The sequence below is a fragment of the Ornithodoros turicata genome, chromosome 9, assembly GCF_037126465.1.
Source record: "Ornithodoros turicata isolate Travis chromosome 9, ASM3712646v1, whole genome shotgun sequence".
NCBI classification, from domain to species: domain Eukaryota; kingdom Metazoa; phylum Arthropoda; class Arachnida; order Ixodida; family Argasidae; genus Ornithodoros; species Ornithodoros turicata.
The window spans coordinates 12,084,948-12,105,200 of NC_088209.1; the positions used below are offsets into that span (position 1 = coordinate 12,084,948).

General features: G+C 45.2%; 1 protein-coding gene across 1 annotated transcript; it reads right to left on the reverse strand.

Annotated features, from left to right (window-relative positions):
- Positions 1-1,250: 1,250 nt before the first annotated feature.
- On the reverse strand, positions 1,251-10,932 carry LOC135369312 (deoxynucleotidyltransferase terminal-interacting protein 2-like). The gene is made up of 6 exons (XM_064602913.1): positions 10,679-10,932; positions 9,315-9,447; positions 8,295-8,390; positions 2,544-2,708; positions 2,359-2,468; positions 1,251-1,506 (listed from the first exon to the last, which is right to left on the reverse strand). The coding sequence occupies exons 1-6, from the start codon at positions 10,690-10,692 to the stop codon at positions 1,434-1,436; spliced, it is 591 nt and encodes a 196-aa protein (XP_064458983.1). The 5' UTR covers positions 10,693-10,932; the 3' UTR covers positions 1,251-1,433.
- Between the last annotated feature and the right edge of the window lie 9,321 nt (positions 10,933-20,253).

The window sequence follows — 20,253 nt, forward strand, 5'->3', positions numbered from 1 at the left end:
AGATGTCTAAAAGATGCAGTCTTCGAAAAAATTCGAATATCAAAATTGCCACGATAATCTAACAAATAAATGCTATTGTCCCTTGCTGATTTGTTGTTATGATCATCACTTTTTCGGTAATTCAATGACATCTTCCTCACAGTATTTATCATAGTAGTTACAGTATTTAAATACTGCATTTATATTTTGTATTTAAATACTCATTTTGCGAAGTATTTTTGAAGCGTATTTAAATATCCATTTCAACAAAGTATTTGGTATCTATATTTAAATACCCCAAAAATGTATTTACGCCCATCCCTGTGATAGACCTGCATCACATGGGCTGCTCCAGTGTCCTGTCTACTTAGCATGCATATTCGGAGTGAAGTGTTCCGCATAAGTAGCCTGCATAAACGTAATCTGCGGAGAACAATGGTGTCTGGCATTTTGAAGTTCACAGGCACCACAGCATGAACGTAGGCAATACGGCAGTTTGTCTCAGAGGAGGGGACAGGGCGAAACTTGAAGAAGCCGCGTGATGAAGTGTCTGTCCAACCACAAGGCAGCGATAGGGGTACTGTATTCAGAAGGACCAATGAGGTCATTCCACGGGCAATACGAGAGAGGGGGATACTGCAGGGCTGCGCAGATAGCAGACCTACTTGTATACCGTATTTGGAAAGAGGTCCATTGAAAGTGTGCTTGTGATGGCACCTCTTCCTTGTAGAGGAGGTAATTTCTGTTCACTAATATTGACGTTGCCAGAGTGCAGCCACCATCGCTGGAATGCATGTGATTTCATTTGTCCACTGGTGAGTCACAGGCGATAGCCTGAGACAATGTGTCGATGCATCTTTCTTCATAAAATGCAGCATCAGCCTACAGTCAAGGTAAGTTTGTGAGAACAGAGGGCAAAAAATGCTTTTAGTGTGTCACCATTTTCTCAAAGATGATGAATACTACCAGAAATAAGCCCTGGTACGGTCAGTGGACTAGCCACATACTAGCATAATTTCGTAACAGGTGGCATCACTCTTCGACCAGAGTGCAAAAAAAAAAAAAAAAACTATGCCTAGCTGGACAAGTGCCTCGATAATTGTGGAAACTGCTTAGAAATGTAGTTTAAGGTATGTGCAACCAAGTGCAAATAAAACATTTGGAAAGCATGCTTTTGTGTCTTTTTAACATGTAGTTTTAACATACACTGGATATCCCTCGAGTCGTGTGTTCGGAATTGTTTGGAATGACTCGCACGAGAACACAGAGCATCAATTACAAAGTATATAATTCAGGCTCTGGTTTACTATATACAATCAGTACAATCATTTTTACTTTAGCAGCATCGTGAACATCATGCTGTAATACGCCCACAGACATCCGTCAAGGTATGCCGTTAAGACATAGACCAAGGATAGAGGAATAGGTTGCCCTTGTGCACAGTCGCAAGTCCTTCACTTTCTTCGTTTGGACTTGAAACCAACCTGCCTTTGTGACATACTTGACTCCTTTGAAAGGCTTGTATTTCTGAAAGGAAAGCAACATTGCAGTTCATGTTGTTGGCTGCATGCACACTCACGCTCATAGCTTGTAGTAACAGCACAAGGATTTCTTTGTGAGCACATCTGTACTTTTTCCAAGCTGTTATTCATTCGTAAGATTCATTAAAAAAACAGTTCTATCAAGTTATTTAAATTATTTCCTAAAAATTGAGTAATTCTTTTTACTGCAACACATCCTGTGCACCATGCCCAGGGAATGTCGCAGGGATGTACAAGCTATGAATATCTATAACGTCCCATTGTGAACGTCTGTATGACGTACGGGAAACCTGTGATGTTTGCGGCTTTTCTGGGATGCCTCGGGGATGTCTGGTGTCCACTAGGACCTGAAGAATGGGGTATCTCAAACCCCACCAATATAAAGTCCTTTATCTTAAAAAGGTCGAGTTACAGGTACAGTTACTAAGTTGCAGTAATTCAGTAATGCTACAGTTACCTTTTAAGAAACAAAACCTGAGTAAATGCTACCTTCGAAAGCTTTATTTTAGCACCGGCACTGTCCAACTGCAATGACATCACATCTGGTTAAGCTCCAAGCACCCCTTCAGTCAAAAAGTTCGCTATAAGTCAATCAAAAGAAGTGCTTGAAGCGACACCCACATTGAATCTCTCTAGCATTATCCTCACAATGGAAGAAACGTCCAGAGCACTCAAATGGCAAAAGTATAGCACTATGCAGGTACCAGTTTTATAACTTCTAAAATAGAACCCAAATTTTACCCCCTCCCCCGATTTCAAGAAGTTAGAAAACCGCAAAACGGAGGGCTCAGTGAGTGCGCAGTCAGTTGTACTTGCACATAAGACAGATGCCACCTACTTCGTGAACTCCACATCCGCGAGCAACTCCTCGACGAGCGTACGTTTTCGGTTCTTCTTTGGAACGCGAGCATGGTAGAAGTCTGTTGCGTTATCCATCACCGTGCCAACCTGCATGTACAGCAGCTCTCGTCAGCCTGTCATGAAAATGTACGAAAGAAGTGTTGTCGCAACATTTTATGTTACCTGGAAGTACTTGGGCAGGACTTTGAGGTCATTCTTCTTGTAGAACTGCTTTCGGTCGAGCGCCGCTCGCATGCGCAGGACCTCCAGGTCATTCTTGAGTTCATCCGTTATCTCAGGCGCTCCAAGTCCAAACCAGTTGGGTCCCTTTGTCTTTTTATGTTCCTTCTGCGGCACAAACACTTACGCTCTTCAAAATGCTTATTACCTCACACTGCCTGCGAGACAAAAACTCTGTGGTAGTATTTTCCTAAATACGGATGCAATCCAGCAACGCATTAGCGCTTATACTGTCAATTCCACAGACATCGTCATGGGTGCATCTAGGGAGTGGATGTCAAATTGGATATCTCTCAAATTTCTAGTGGAATTGAGGGCTCTTGGGAGACAAATAGCGGATTATTGTTACTTGTTAGGTGGACTTCCTTTACAAAAATGTGTTGTGTTTTGTAGTCACATATTTAAAATCCTTTAGAAATGTTCAATCGTTCATCATCTGTTGAAGTGATGCGTGCGGATGAGACAGAGGCAACTACCAGGTCTCACTCACCAACCAATGTCATTGGTCACTGTAACATTCACGCGTCATTTTCAAGGGGTACATAATTCATAATGTGGCCACTCAAGAGTACACCATACTGCAAAAATAAAAAATAAACCAATTCGGGCACACACACACACACAAAAAAAAGAAACAAACACATAAGACGGATGACACAGACGCGAGTCCTTCTGCGCAGTCCGTCGCCCAAACTCATGCTTTTTTGCACTACGGAGTTTCTCCGCCAGCTCACCTGCATTTATGCTATTTTATCACCGAAGAGAACAATACTGCTAACTTGAATAAACGAGGAAAGGAAACCTGGTAAACATTAAATACGGCAATGTCAAGCAACATCTTTTTCTTCTTTTGGAATATCGCAGCTTTTCCTCTTCTGGAGGCTGATTACCATGTTGCAATTGTTCACGTCTTTCATCGGACTTGCACAAAAAGTAAACAGGCTGCCCCGCGTACAGGGTTTTGCGATTGAAATCGTGATTTTATCTACTGATTTTAATCCGATTTTCGTCACTCGTGCCAAGTGTGACTTAAATCATTTTAGTGTGTTTTTTTTTTAACCCAAATTTTCCTCGGAAAGGAGATTGTTTCCTGAAGCTCCACAATGTAGCATCAACAAAGCCAACAAAGGCTACACTCAGGGGAAAAACTCCCGCTTATATCGGCCAAGCTGCGCTGTTCAACTCATTATGTTCCAACTAGCTTTCCCGAGCTTCTCACGCTTACCTGGAAAACTTCTAAAGAGGGTCCCTACATTTCTGTCCGTTTACTGCATTTCCTAATGTAAACGTTACCGACAATTTTTGTGTAGAGTGTTGGGTAGAGAGCACACCGGGTACTTTCATCATATTCGCGGAGCTCCATTTAAAACATTTTATTTGGTATTTCGAGTGTACAGTATACATCATCGAGGAAACCTATGTGTCCTGGGGTTCAAAATTAATGCTTATGTACCCACAAATTATTACAACATTGTCGTGCTTCACAATTATGAAGAAATTGGTCAGCTAGGGAGGTTAGAGTGGGGCTCTGCAGCAGAATCTCCACAAAGGTCCTAATATCCGTAACCTTTGGGATGTCAGAAACGCGTGTACGAAAAACCTCATTCCAAAACTGTGCAGATTTTCTTCAGACAAATTTATTACGATGCCTCTGTGAAGCGAGAGAGCACTGGATGCAACACACTGCTGACATCACCTGGCTGCGCCCCGATGCTGACACACTACTGCCGCAGTGGCAGCACCCCAGTGCTGTCATTCCGGTGGTATACAGGGTGTCCCACCGAAAGTGGACCAATGGTTTAAAAAAGAACCCATTACCCTACGCGGATGAAACCAACTGTAGTTTGTTAGCTGCCATGTGGGCCCCCAAAAAATTTGTTTCTTGTACCTAATTTAATAATTAGCAATAATTAATTAGCTATTTTTTTTATTATTGGTTCTTGTGCCAAGGTGTGAATTCAGAAGTTGCAGGTCATCTTGAGAAACAGATAACAGAATTGAAACCCATGTCACTACACAAACCGGTTTCCTTTTTTTTCCTGGGTCCGAAAATTGCTTTCAGAAGCTACCCGGAGCCAAAAGTGCTCTGGCGCTATCTGAAAGACGCGTTACGAACGAGATAACGAATTTTTCGGTGCTGGCCTTGATTCTAGCTCTCGCAGCTGCCTGTCGTGTCATTGAGAGAGGGGGATAAATGCCATAACCATATTTTTTTGCTGTATTGATAAAAGTCGCTGGCCCTGCACATTTATCTGACGAAAGTATTGCCGAGGCTGGCCTTATTTCGGACGCTGCAAGCCCTACTGAGGTTTCCTTTTAGTTCAGACATTCTTGCTCTACTCCAGTTGGTTTTGACTTGGAATTTGGGATTGTAATGGTGCAAGGATGCCCTTCACGAATGAGGAGAAGGCGCATACGGTTCTTGCGTTGGGTGTGGCTGATGGGAACAAGAGTAAGGCTGCCGAAATATACTGAGAGTGGCACCCTGGAGACAAAAGTTGCGCCTAACACAATAATCAGGGTCTACGAAACACTCAGTCAGACTGGAGTCTTCAAGAAGAAGCGGCGCGCAGCAACCACCTTAGGTGAGGACGTAAAGACGGATGTCTTGGCATTCGCGGCTGCCAACCCTCTCGCCAGCATCCGTGATGTGAGTGCCCAGGGGATAGCATCGAAGTCATCTGTACGGCGAACGCTGAAAAAGTTGGCATGCACCCCTACCATATCCAACTGCATCAAAGTTTGGAACCCATCAGGGACCTCCAAAGGAGGCTGGACTTTGCGAACTGGGAATACGATGAAGAAAATGATTTTTTTAGTAATGTTCTCCGGACTGACGAAGCCAATTTTTCAAGGAACGGGCAAGTCAACTTGCATAACGCACATTACTGGAGCGAAAGGAACCCACAATGGGTTGCCCAGTACCAGTGGAGCTTCAGTGTCTGGTGCGAGGTCTATGATGGTCGCATCGTTGGTCCGGCTTTCTTTGGTCAGTTGCTAACTGAGAAGAGGTACGTCACAGAAATTTTGGAAGGATCTGTGGACCAGCTTTGCTGCGATCTTCCGTCGGCTACTCTGCCCCCTATGAGATACCATCACGATGGTGCCCCTGCTCACAGCGGTAGCCAGTCAAGAAGATAGGGCGCCACGGACCGGTGGAATGGCCTGCAAGATCCCCAGATCTCACTCCCCTTGATTTCTTTTTGTGTGGCTATGTTGAGGACTACGTGTACGAGAGGGAGACTACCACGCCGGATGCACTGAAAGTGCAGATAATCAAGGTCTGCAGCGAGGTTCCAGAAAATGTAATCAGACGGGCGACCGGTGGACATATTGTGAACCACTGTCAGTGCTGGGAATGCCTCAAGTAGTGACCTTTTTGGAAACATCCTGTAGCCTGCAACTGAGGTGGACAGGAAAAAGTTCAGAAATTGTTTTACATTTGAGTGACATTTATTCGTTGCACCGCTTTGTTTTCTCCAAGTAAGAAACTTCCCTCTTCAGACAATAAAGACGTATCACAGTGCCTGCTTGTCCTTGCAGCTTATCGCAAGAGATAGCACACGTTTGCTCTCATGTGCTTTTCCTTAACACGTTGTGCGGCTGCAAGCGCTACAATCGAGGCCAGCACCGAAGAGATAAGTTATCTCGTTCGTAACGCGTCTTTCAGATAGCGCCACAGTCAACGCGCGCCCGGAGAGAGGTTTTGGCTGCGCGTAGCTTCTGAAAGCAATTTTCGGACCCGGGAAAAAAAGAAACCGCTTGGCATAGTGACCGGGTTTCACTTCTGTTATCTGTTTCTCGAGATGATCTGCAGCTTCCGAATTCACACCTTGGCGCTAGGACCAATAATTAAAAAAATAGCTAATTAATTATTGCTAATTATTTAATTAGGCACAGGAAAAAATATTTTGGGGGGGCTCACATGGCAGCTAACAAACTACAGTTGGTTTCATCCATGTAGGGTAACGTGTTCTTTTTTAAACCCCTGGTGCACTTTCGGTGGGACGCCCTGTAGAAGATCTAGAGCACATTCTTCTCCACTGCCCACACTACCAACCTTCCCGAACCGTACTCTTCGGATCCCTGGTAGCGCACTATGTTGCCGAAACGTTGCCCCAATGTTTTCTTCAAACGTTGCATAGACGTCGCTAATGTCCTCTTCAGGCCACGTTATAGCAACATTGCTAGAAAATGTTGTTACAACATTGCTGCAACATGACAACTGCAACATTCCACATAAGGGCAACATTATGACAACATTTAGGTAATATTGCAGAGCTATTTGTGGGCCATTAATTTCTTCTTTTTCTTTTTTGCGTCGGATTGCGCCGACTTGAGCTCCGCAAATCCCCACTTCACTTACTGGTCTGGGGCTAGGGGAGACCGCCTGGGTATCCTGTTTGGATATAGAGGTACTGCCATCAACCAGTAGCCTCTTTTTCTTTTAATAAATGTATAAACCCCTCCCCCCAGTAGCCTCTGTTTACGAACAGAATGGAGCTAAAATACTAAAATGCGAAGTGTTGGGGGCATGCTCATTAAGTCTCGTAGTGCGTACAATGTTTGCAACGGTGACGAGGATGCGTCCTTGAAGTTAGCCCTTGCATCTGCAAGAGTCAAGTGTACTCAACATTTTTGGAATCCCTCCCTGTCATATACCGGGTTTTTAAATCAAGCTTTCGTCTGTAATGTGATTACCTACTGTTTCGAGCTGTAAAACCGGTAGGTTTCCTCTGTGGGTAAGAGTGCAATGCAGTGTTATGTTGCTGGAAAGTCAATACACAACGTTCAAGGAACGTAGAGCCACAATGTTCCCCTAACGTTGCTCTGCTATGTTACACGAACATCGATGAATGTCAAGTAACATTGCTCCACTTATGACGGTGCTGCAGGAACAATCGACCTCAACGTTGCTCAAATGTTGACCTTCCACGTTGCTTGAACATTGCTGAATGTCAAGTAACGTTGCTCCACTGTTGATAATGTTGCAAGAACGTTGCCCTACATTGGACAACGTTTGCAACATTGCTGCAACGTCGAGGCCACAATATGTGCTACGACGGTTAACGAGGTGGACTCCCGCCCCCCGTCTCTCACAAAATTGCTTTGTCCCTGGCCACATCCAGCCCACCAACGCTCTGCCCTCAAAACTCTCTTCACCATTCTGGATACCATATAGGACTTGGATCCTTATTGTGAAGGGGCTCATTATTTCATTCCCCTCTTCACCACCAGCAGTGGGGTAGCATATCGCATCTGGTGATGAAACTCCTCATCCACCATGTCGAAATAAAGTTGTTGTTGTGTCAGAATCCAGGGGAAATGCAAGTTTCTAAGTAGATGACAATGCTTGGTGACGTCACGGTATCCTCGTCCGGACGAACCGCCGTAGTATGGACCTCTGTTTCTTGCCCTTCACATTTCCGTTTCGGTTTGCAATTGTCGCCATTTACAAATTAAGTACTCGCATTAACTAATACAAAATGAACGCGAATGTTGTATTCGGTATCGAGGGGGTGATTCGTGTTCGGTATGGTGCTCACCAAATATTCTTTTTGAATCCTCGCAAAGTCTCCCTTTAAGGGAGTTGATTAAAATCAAGTTAACCGGATCAGACAAGGTAGAAAATGTTTTTGCAACCCTGCCTACATATAATGGACACACACAATACCTATCACACAGTGCTCTTACTTGGCGTTCTGCCTTCAGCTGCCGCATTGTCTCCGTGTATGGCGGCACCGTATATTGCTTCTCAAAGCCTTGTACGATGACGCTACCTGTTGAAATCTGTTGCATGAAAGTGGGAAAAAGCACTTCAGTGTGGCAGTGCAGCGAGTGGAGCAGCATCCTGCTAGGTTTTTTGAGAACATATGAGCAGTGTTGCCAGGTCACTTAGGCGAAAATTCGGGAGGTCGGCGTCAGAAAATTCAGTAGAATTCAGTAGATGTACTAAAAACAAGGACAAACGCTCCACGGCGACCTAACTAGTGGGCCATATGATAAATAAATACGAACTTTCACGATATATAGGCGACAGAATAAGTGAAATATACTCGTAATTTGGTGTACACAGTAAAGAAGTGCTTGCACACCGTCATTCGATCATGTACTCGCGCTCATACATATTCGCAGTTAAGTTAAAGCAGTTCTTGTCTCCTATCAGTCGCTTCGTGTGCAGCGGTCCAGTGATAGTTTCTGTCCAAAGCTGTTGACGAGGTTCACCTAAGAAAATATCCGTTCCACACACGCGCTCGAATGCGACAAGCAGAGGAGGTTTACAACGAAACTTCCTAACGACGGAAACATAAACTCGTCGGAACTTGCATGTTTGCTATGTTACCGGGTGTCCTGTGGAATATGCATGATTCTGCAATGTATTTGCTATAAATTTTTTTACTTGGGCAGCTACTCGCTTTTTTAAAGGTGACTGCTTGCAGATGCCACATAACGCGTAGACCCCTCATTATGTCAAAAGTACATGATTTTCTCGCTCGTACGCGGACTACGATGCAACCAGACAGTGCCAGCAAACCTGAATTGGAGTTCGCTATGCAAAACCACGCTTCAGGCAAAAAATTCAGTAGATTTAAGAGCGTTTTGACCTTTTTTCAGTATTTCAGTAGACAGACTCGGAGTCCAGTAGATCTACTGAAATTTCAGTAGACCTGGCAACACTGCATATGAGTGATGATGTTTAAAAAAGTACCATACATTATCCTTGGCTAGTGAGAGGGCCAGGTTACGCAGTTTGTGGGACGCTGCTGTTGGGTCCCTGTCTGGGCGCGTGACCACATAGGAGTCCCGTAGCTCGATTCCAGGATTTAGCTCCGAAGAGAGCTTCACTCTGTCGTAATACATTTGCATTCACATCACAGTTCATGACGCACAACGGACAATATATTTTGAATGTAGTTCCGTACTTGGACCACTTGATTTTTTAACGAAAGAAAATAGACACAAAGAAGTGAGAAGATGGATGTCGCTCTGAAAAGGGATTCCTCCATAAACAATGTACACTTTCAACTGAAATTCTTCCACTGGAACCAGTTAGGCACATGCAGCCCACCTGAAGCCAACCCATTTTCGAGCCTCTGAATTCACCACCCAAATCTGTATTCACATACCCAGGGACGCAGCCAGCAGGAAGAATGCAAAAACGAAAATTAAGTCAAATGCAGAACTGCCAAAAGAAGTTCCAGAGGTACGGTGCAACAAGTGCCGTAGATCACTGTACCTAGAGAGAACCCCTTACCAAACTGAAGATGAGGCCCGAGAATGTGACTTTACGTGCAAAATATGCGAGCTGAGGGAACAGGATCTGGCAGAAATCACAAATAACATCTGGGAAAACCTGATAGAGGATATTAGAAAGCAAGTGAGCTGGTGTTATAGACCCGTGCTGCAGAAGACCCCCTGAGACGAGGGACATGGAGAAAAGGGGAGAGACTATGTAGTGTTTGTCCCCTTTTTTCTGTTTCTCTCGGCTAAGGGGGGGTTCTTCAGCATGGAGCTGACAAAGGAGCACGCCAAGCAGAAACGGCTTCTGGAATAGGTTAGCTCCTTAGATATGTAAAAGAACTTCAGGAGGGATGCCACACTCTTTAAACGCAGCTGGACGCGGTAGTGAAAGATAAAGACTACAGGTTTTCCCGCCGATTTTAATCCAAGTGCCAGCTAAATTAATCCATGCCCCATAAAGTTTGCATGGCACATGGATTAATTTCGACGGCGCTTGGATTAAAATCGTCGGGAAAACCTGTAGTAAAGTGCAATTGGAAAAGAGAGACTGGAGCGAGGATAATCGTACAAGTGGGAGACAAGGACCCGTCACACATATGCAAGTCGATTCTGGGGGGTGACCACTCAAATCATACCAGGACAAACCATACAGAGTGATCTCATATAACACACTCATATCTCACGCTAATTCAACATGCCAGGAAAGACCATATCAGGAAATAAAGGATATCACAGAATGCGGGGCGTCTACTAAACTGTAGCCTTCGGATTATCTGACATTTCCAGCGCTTTTACGTTGCTGCGGCGTGACCGCTCAACCACTCATCAGCGCTTACGATTCGCGGTGCATTGTGGCGCAGCTTGTGTGCGATTTTCCTTGACTTCAGCTGCCTTTTTAGCAATTCTCTGATAATCCTCTGACTATTACAGTCACATCAAAACTCCCTGTTTTCCAGCTTGCAGGACACCCTGAGAATGTAACCAATATAACTCAAGCGACAAAACCTCGTGGAGAGAAGCACAGTGGCCGACGGAGCGGCAGAAGAAGTGTTGCTAAGTTGCTAACATTTTATCGCTATAGTTTCGTTTCTTGACAAGCCGATAGCGGTTTAAACCAGTTTAAACTGTTAAGTGAAATTTGACCCCCCCCCCCCCCTGTTTCTGTGTGCGACCTATTAGAGTTTGCCTGTGTGATACCACACACACAGCCTAAGCACTCAAAGCGCGTTAATTATTACACAGCATAAATTAGAACACTTAAATCGAACGGTAGGTTGCGCCCCGCAACAGCTAAAAACATCATTATGGGAGTACTCCCGTCACGTGTCCTCCCGTCACCTAAGTAATACACGATGAACTTATGACCGGCTACTAATCACCAATAAACACTACCTTTTAAAATAACAGGAATTACTGGGACAATTCTTCGGAATATCGAAGAAACAGTATCTTAAAATACTGTCAGCGCCCTCTGTTTGCTCTCCTTCCAACTATATCGCACGGCGATGATAGCACCATGGAGGAAAGAAAGGAGGAAAAATCCTTCCTACCATGGACAGCACGGCGCCCTGCAACTCACTGGCTCTAATGTCAACCAAATAATAAGAAAGTGGTTCAGCTTCAACATATTCGTTCTAGAGGGAAAAAGTGGAGGACGAAATGTGTCGAATAGTGGGTATACAGTGGCGCCACCGCAGGCGTGTAGCAATGAAGAAAGCAAAATATGACAGCAGCATCTACGGTATTTTTTACGTCAGCTAAAAAGCGACAATCCTGCATGGAAACATTTGTCCTATAGCGCCTTCCAAAAACCACGTGGAAGAACGCAGCTCTCATATATCCGTTCTAGAGGGAAAAACTGGAGGACGAAATGTGTCGAATAGTGGGTATATAGTGGCGCCACCGCAGGCGTGTAGCAATGAAGAAAGCAAAATATGACAGCAGCAGCTACGGTATTTTTTACGCCACCTGAAAAGCGACAGTCCTGCATGGAAACATTTGTCCTAAGCGCCTTCCAAAAACCACGTGGAAAAGAACGCAACTCTCTATATCCGTTCTAGAGGGAAAAAGAGGAGGACGAAATGTGTCGAATAGTGGGTATATAGTGGCGCCACCGCAGGCGTGTAGCAATGAAGAAAGCAAAATATGACAGCAGCATCTACGGTATTTTTTACGTCAGCTAAAAAGCGACAATCCTGCATGGAAACATTTGTCCTAAAGCGCCTTCCAAAAACCACGTGGAAGAACGCAACTCTCATATATCCCGTCTAGAGGGAAAAAGTGGAGGACGAAATGTGTCGAATAGTGGGTATATAGTGGCGCCACCGCAGGCGTGTAGCAATGAAGAAAGCAAAATATGACAGCAGCAGCTACGGTATTTTTTACGCCACCTGAAAAGCGACAGTCCTGCATGGAAACATTTGTCCTAAGCGCCTTCCAAAAACCACGTGGAAGAACGCAACTCTCTATATCCGTTCTAGAGGGAAAAAGAGGAGGACGAAATGTGTCGAATAGTGGGTATATAGTGGCGCCACCGCAGGCGTGTAGCAATGAAGAAAGCAAAATATGACAGCAGCATCTACGGTATTTTTTTACGTCAGCTAAAAAGCGACAATCCTGCATGGAAACATTTGTCCTAAAGCGCCTTCCAAAAACCACGTGGAAGAACGCAGCTCTCATATACCCGTTCTAGAGGGAAAAAGTGGAGGACGAAATGTGTCGAATAGTGGGTATACAGTGGCGCCACCGCAGGCGTGTAGCAATGAAGAAAGCAAAATATGACAGCAGCATCTCCGGTATTTTTTACGTCAGCTAAAAAGCGACAATCCTGCATGGAAACATTTGTCCTATAGCGCCTTCCAAAAACCACGTGGAAGAACGCAGCTCTCATATATCCGTTCTAGAGGGAAAAAGTGGAGGACGAAATGTGTCGAATAGTGGGTATATAGTGGCGCCACCGCAGGCGTGTAGCAATGAAGAAAGCAAAATATGACAGCAGCATCTACGGTATTTTTTACGTCAGCTAAAAAGCGACAATCCTGCATGGAAACATTTGTCCTATAGCGCCTTCCAAAAACCACGTGGAAGAACGCAGCTCTCATATATCCGTTCTAGAGGGAAAAAGTGGAGGACGAAATGTGTCGAATAGTGGGTATATAGTGGCGCCACCGCAGGCGTGTAGCAATGAAGAAAGCAAAATATGACAGCAGCAGCTACGGTATTTTTTACGCCACCTGAAAAGCGACAGTCCTGCATGGAAACATTTGTCCTAAGCGCCTTCCAAAAACCACGTGGAAGAACGCAACTCTCTATATCCGTTCTAGAGGGAAAAAGAGGAGGACGAAATGTGTCGAATAGTGGGTATATAGTGGCGCCACCGCAGGCGTGTAGCAATGAAGAAAGCAAAATATGACAGCAGCATCTACGGTATTTTTTACGTCAGCTAAAAAGCGACAATCCTGCATGGAAACATTTGTCCTAAAGCGCCTTCCAAAAACCACGTGGAAGAACGCAACTCTCATATATCCCGTCTAGAGGGAAAAAGTGGAGGACGAAATGTGTCGAATAGTGGGTATATAGTGGCGCCACCGCAGGCGTGTAGCAATGAAGAAAGCAAAATATGACAGCAGCAGCTACGGTATTTTTTACGCCACCTGAAAAGCGACAGTCCTGCATGGAAACATTTGTCCTAAGCGCCTTCCAAAAACCACGTGGAAGAACGCAACTCTCTATATCCGTTCTAGAGGGAAAAAGAGGAGGACGAAATGTGTCGAATAGTGGGTATATAGTGGCGCCACCGCAGGCGTGTAGCAATGAAGAAAGCAAAATATGACAGCAGCATCTACGGTATTTTTTTACGTCAGCTAAAAAGCGACAATCCTGCATGGAAACATTTGTCCTAAAGCGCCTTCCAAAAACCACGTGGAAGAACGCAGCTCTCATATACCCGTTCTAGAGGGAAAAAGTGGAGGACGAAATGTGTCGAATAGTGGGTATACAGTGGCGCCACCGCAGGAGTATAGCAATGAAGAAAGCAAAATATGACAGCATCATCTACGGTATTTTTACGTCTCCTGAAAAGCGACAGTCCTGCATGGAAACATTTGTCCTAAGCGCCTTCCAAAGACCACGTGGAAGAACGCAACTCTCACATATCCGTTCTAGAGGGAAAAAGTGGAGGACGAATTGTGTCGAATAGTGGGTATACAGTGGCGCCACCGCAGGCGTGTAGCAATGGAGAAAGCAAAATATGACAGCAGCAGCTACGGTATTTTTTACGTCACCTGAAAAGCGACAATCCTGCATGGAAACATTTGTCCTAAGCGCCTTCCAAAAACCACGTGGAAGAACGCAACTCTCATATATCCGTTCTAGAGGGAAAAAGTGGAGGACGAATTGTGTCGAATAGTGGGTATAAAGTGGCGCCACCGCAGGCGTGTAGCAATGGAGAAAGCAAAATATGACAGCAGCAGCTATAGTATTTTTTACGTCACCTGAAAAGCGACAGTCCTGCATGGAAACATTTGTCCTAAGCGCCTTCCAAAAACCACGTGGAAGAACGCAACTCTCATATATCCGTTCTAGAGGGAAAAAGTGGAGGACGAAATGTGTCGAATAGTGGGTATACAGTGGCGCCACCGCAGGCGTGTAGCAATGAAGAAAGCAAAATATGACAGCATCAACTACGGTATTTTTACGTCGCCTGAAAAGCGACAGTCCTGCATGGAAACATTTGTCCTAAGCGCCTTTCAAAGACCACGTGGAAGAACGCAACTCTCACATATCCGTTCTAGAGGGAAAAAGTGGAGGACGAAATGTGTCGAATAGTGGGTATACAGTGGCGCCACCGCAGGCGTGTAGCAATGAAGAAAGCAAAATATGACAGCATCAACTACGGTATTTTTACGTCGCCTGAAAAGCGACAGTCCTGCATGGAAACATTTGTCCTAAGCGCCTTTCAAAGACCACGTGGAAGAACGCAACTCTCACATATCCGTTCTAGAGCGAAAAAGTGGAGGACGAAATGTGTCGAATACTGGGTATATAGTGGCGCCACCGCAGGCGTGTAGCGATGAAGAAAGCAAAATATGACAGCAGCATCTACGGTATTTTTTACGTCAGCTAAAAAGCGACAATCCTGCATGGAAACATTTGTCCTAAAGCGCCTTCCAAAAACCACGTGGAAGAACGCAACTCTCATATATCCCGTCTAGAGGGAAAAAGTGGAGGACGAAATGTGTCGAATTGTGGGTATACAGTGGCGCCACCGCAGGCGTGTAGCAATGAAGAAAGCAAAATATGACAGCATCATCTACGGTATTTTTTACGTCAGCTAAAAAGCGACAATCCTGCATGGAAACATTTGTCCTAAAGCGCCTTCCAAAAACCACGTGGAAGAACGCAGCTCTCATATATCCGTTCTAGAGGGAAAAAGTGGAGGACGAAATGTGTCGAATAGTGGGTATACAGTGGCGCCACCGCAGGCGTGTAGCAATGAAGAAAGCAAAATATGACAGCATCATCTACGGTATTTTTACGTCGCCTGAAAAGCGACAGTCCTGCATGGAAACATTTGTCCTAAGCGCCTTCCAAAGACCACGTGGAAGAACGCAACTCTCACATATCCGTTCTAGAGGGAAAAAGTGGAGGACGAAATGTGTCGAATAGTGGGTATATAGTGGCGCCACCGCAGGCGTGTAGCGATGAAGATAGCAAAATATGACAGCAGCATCTACGGTATTTTTTACGTCAGCTAAAAAGCGACAATCCTGCATGGAAACATTTGTCCTAAAGCGCCTTCCAAAAACCACGTGGAAGAACGCAACTCTCATATATCCCGTCTAGAGGGAAAAAGTGGAGGACGAAATGTGTCGAATAGTGGGTATATAGTGGCGCCACCGCAGGCGTGTAGCAATGAAGAAAGCAAAATATGACAGCAGCAGCTACGGTATTTTTTACGCCACCTGAAAAGCGACAGTCCTGCATGGAAACATTTGTCCTAAGCGCCTTCCAAAAACCACGTGGAAGAACGCAACTCTCTATATCCGTTCTAGAGGGAAAAAGAGGAGGACGAAATGTGTCGAATAGTGGGTATATAGTGGCGCCACCGCAGGCGTGTAGCAATGAAGAAAGCAAAATATGACAGCAGCATCTACGGTATTTTTTTACGTCAGCTAAAAAGCGACAATCCTGCATGGAAACATTTGTCCTAAAGCGCCTTCCAAAAACCACGTGGAAGAACGCAGCTCTCATATACCCGTTCTAGAGGGAAAAAGTGGAGGACGAAATGTGTCGAATAGTGGGTATACAGTGGCGCCACCGCAGGCGTGTAGCAATGAAGAAAGCAAAATATGACAGCATCATCTACGGTATTTTTACGTCTCCTGAAAAGCGACAGTCCTGCATGGAAACATTTGTCCTAAGCGCCTTCCAAAGACCACGTGGAAGAACGCAACTCTCACATATCCGTTCTAGAGGGAAAAAGTGGAGGACGAATTGTGTCGAATAGTGGGTATACAGTGGCGCCACCGCAGGCGTGTAGCAATGGAGAAAGCAAAATATGACAGCAGCAGCTACGGTATTTTTTACGTCACCTGAAAAGCGACAATCCTGCATGGAAACATTTGTCCTAAGCGCCTTCCAAAAACCACGTGGAAGAACGCAACTCTCATATATCCGTTCTAGAGGGAAAAAGTGGAGGACGAATTGTGTCGAATAGTGGGTATAAAGTGGCGCCACCGCAGGCGTGTAGCAATGGAGAAAGCAAAATATGACAGCAGCAGCTACGGTATTTTTTACGTCACCTGAAAAGCGACAGTCCTGCATGGAAACATTTGTCCTAAGCGCCTTCCAAAAACCACGTGGAAGAACGCAACTCTCATATATCCGTTCTAGAGGGAAAAAGTGGAGGACGAAATGTGTCGAATAGTGGGTATACAGTGGCGCCACCGCAGGCGTGTAGCAATGAAGAAAGCAAAATATGACAGCATCAACTACGGTATTTTTACGTCGCCTGAAAAGCGACAGTCCTGCATGGAAACATTTGTCCTAAGCGCCTTTCAAAGACCACGTGGAAGAACGCAACTCTCACATATCCGTTCTAGAGGGAAAAAGTGGAGGACGAAATGTGTCGAATAGTGGGTATACAGTGGCGCCACCGCAGGCGTGTAGCAATGAAGAAAGCAAAATATGACAGCATCAACTACGGTATTTTTACGTCGCCTGAAAAGCGACAGTCCTGCATGGAAACATTTGTCCTAAGCGCCTTTCAAAGACCACGTGGAAGAACGCAACTCTCACATATCCGTTCTAGAGGGAAAAAGTGGAGGACGAAATGTGTCGAATAGTGGGTATATAGTGGCGCCACCGCAGGCGTGTAGCGATGAAGAAAGCAAAATATGACAGCAGCATCTACGGTATTTTTTACGTCAGCTAAAAAGCGACAATCCTGCATGGAAACATTTGTCCTAAAGCGCCTTCCAAAAACCACGTGAAAGAACGCAACTCTCATATATCCCGTCTAGAGGGAAAAAGTGGAGGACGAAATGTGTCGAATTGTGGGTATACAGTGGCGCCACCGCAGGCGTGTAGCAATGAAGAAAGCAAAATATGACAGCATCATCTACGGTATTTTTTACGTCAGCTAAAAAGCGACAATCCTGCATGGAAACATTTGTCCTAAAGCGCCTTCCAAAAACCACGTGGAAGAACGCAGCTCTCATATATCCGTTCTAGAGGGAAAAAGTGGAGGACGAAATGTGTCGAATAGTGGGTATACAGTGGCGCCACCGCAGGCGTGTAGCAATGAAGAAAGCAAAATATGACAGCATCATCTACGGTATTTTTACGTCGCCTGAAAAGCGACAGTCCTGCATGGAGACATTTGTCCTAAGCGCCTTCCAAAAACCACGCGGAAGAACGCAACTCTCTATATCCGTTCTAGAGGGAAAAAGAGGAGGACGAAATGTGTCGAATAGTGGGTATACAGTGGCGCCACCGCAGGCGTGTAGCAATGAAGAAAGCAAAATATGGCAGCATCATCTACGGTATTTTTACGTCGCCTGAAAAGCGACAGTCCTGCATGGAAACATTTGTCCTAAGTGCCTTCCAAAAACCACGTGGAAGAACGCAACTCTCATATATCCGTTCTAGAGGGAAAAAGTGGAGGACGAAATGTGTCGAATAGTGGGTATACAGTGGCGCCACCGCAGGCGTGTAGCAATGAAGAAAGCAAAATATGACAGCATCATCTACGGTATTTTTTACGTCAGCTAAAAAGCGACAATCCTGCATGGAAACATTTGTCCTAAAGCGCCTTCCAAAAACCACGTGGAAGAACGCAACTCTCATATATCCGTTCTAGAGGGAAAAAGTGGAGGACGAAATGTGTCGAATAGTGGGTATACGGTGGCGCCACCGCAGGCGTGTAGCAATGAAGAAAGCAAAATATGACAGCAGCAGCTACGGTATTTTTTACGTCACCTGAAAAGCGACAGTCCCGCATGTAAACATTTGTCCTAAGCGCTTTCCAAAAACCACGTGGAAGAACGCAGCTCTCATATATCCGTTCTAGAGGGAAAAAGTGGAGGACGATATGTGTCGAATAGTGGGTATATAGTGGCGCCACCGCAGGCGTGTAGCAATGAAGAAAGCAAAATATGACAGCAGCAGCTACGGTATTTTTTACGCCACCTGAAGAGCGACAGTCCTGCATGGAAACATTTGTCCTAAGCGCCTTCCAAAAACCACGTGGAAGAACGCAACTCTCTATATCCGTTCTAGAGGGAAAAAGAGGAGGACGAAATGTGTCGAATAGTGGGTATATAGTGGCGCCACCGCAGGCGTGTAGCAATGAAGAAAGCAAAATATGACAGCAGCAGCTACGGTATTTTTTACGCCACCTGAAAAGCGACAGTCCTGCATGGAAACATTTGTCCTAAGCGCCTTCCAAAAACCACGTGGAAGAACGCAACTCTCTATATCCGTTCTAGAGGGAAAAAGAGGAGGACGAAATGTGTCGAATAGTGGGTATACAGTGGCGCCACCGCAGGCGTGTAGCAATGAAGAAAGCAAAATATGAAAGCATCATCTACGGTATTTTTACGTCGCCTGAAAAGCGACAGTCCTGCATGGAAACATTTGTCCTAAGCGCCTTCCAAAGACCATGTGGAAGAACGCAACTCTCACATCTCCGTTCTAGAGGGAAAAAGAGGAGGACGAAATGTGTCGAATAGTGGGTATATAGTGGCGCCACCGCAGGCGTGTAGCAATGAAGAAAGCAAAATATGACAGCAGCATCTACGGTATTTTTTACGTCAGCTAAAAAGCGACAATCCTGCATGGAAACATTTGTCCTAAAGCGCCTTCCAAAAACCACGTGGAAGAACGCAACTCTCATATATCCCGTCTAGAGGGAAAAAGTGGAGGACGAAATGTGTCGAATAGTGGGTATATAGTGGCGCCACCGCAGGCGTGTAGCGATGAAGAAAGCAAAATATGACAGCAGCATCTACGGTATTTTTTACGTCAGCTAAAAAGCGACAATCCTGCATGGAAACATTTGTCCTAAAGCGCCTTCCAAAAACCACGTGGAGGAACGCAACTCTCATATATCCGTTCTAGAGGGAAAAAGTGGAGGACGAAATGTGTCGAATAGTGGGTATATAGTGGCGCCACCGCAGTCGTATAGCAATGAAGAAAGCAAAATATGACAGCAGCAGCTACGGCATTTTTTACGCCACCTGAAAAGCGACAGTCCTGCATGGAAACATTTGTCCTAAGCGCCTTCCAAAAACCACGTGGAAGAACGCAACTCTCTATATGCGTTCTAGAGGGAAAAAGAGGAGGACGAATTGTGTCGAATAGTGGGTATACAGTGGCGCCACCGCAGGCGTGTAGCAATGAAGAAAGCAAAATATGACAGCATCAACTACGGTATTTTTACGTCGCCTGAAAAGCGACAGTCCTGGATGGAAACATTTGTCCTAAGCGCCTTCCAAAAACCACGTGGAAGAACGCAACTCTCTATATCCGTTCTAGAGGGAAAAAGAGGAGGACGAAATGTGTCGAATAGTGGGTATACAGTGGCGCCACCGCAGGCGTGTAGCAATGGAGAAAGCAAAATATGACAGCAGCAGCTACGGTATTTTTTACGTCACCTGAAAAGCGACAATCCTGCATGGAAACATTTGTCCTAAGCGCCTTCCAAAAACCACGTGGAAGAACGCAACTCTCATATATCCGTTCTAGAGGGAAAAAGTGGAGGACGAATTGTGTCGAATAGTGGGTATAAAGTGGCGCCACCGCAGGCGTGTAGCAATGAAGAAAGCAAAATATGGCAGCATCATCTACGGTATTTTTACGTCGCCTGAAAAGCGACAGTCCTGCATGGAAACATTTGTCCTAAGCGCCT

What these genes read in the sequence shown, in the direction of transcription:
- LOC135369312 (XM_064602913.1), bottom strand. An exon ending in AGCTGAAGGCAGAACGCCAA is followed by an intron (nt 2,709 to 8,294) that starts GTAAGAGCACTG and finishes TTTGTGCCGCAG; the next exon opens with AAGGAACATAAAAAGACAAA. An exon ending in TCCTGCCCAAGTACTTCCAG is followed by an intron (nt 2,469 to 2,543) that starts GTAACATAAAAT and finishes CTGTACATGCAG; the next exon opens with GTTGGCACGGTGATGGATAA.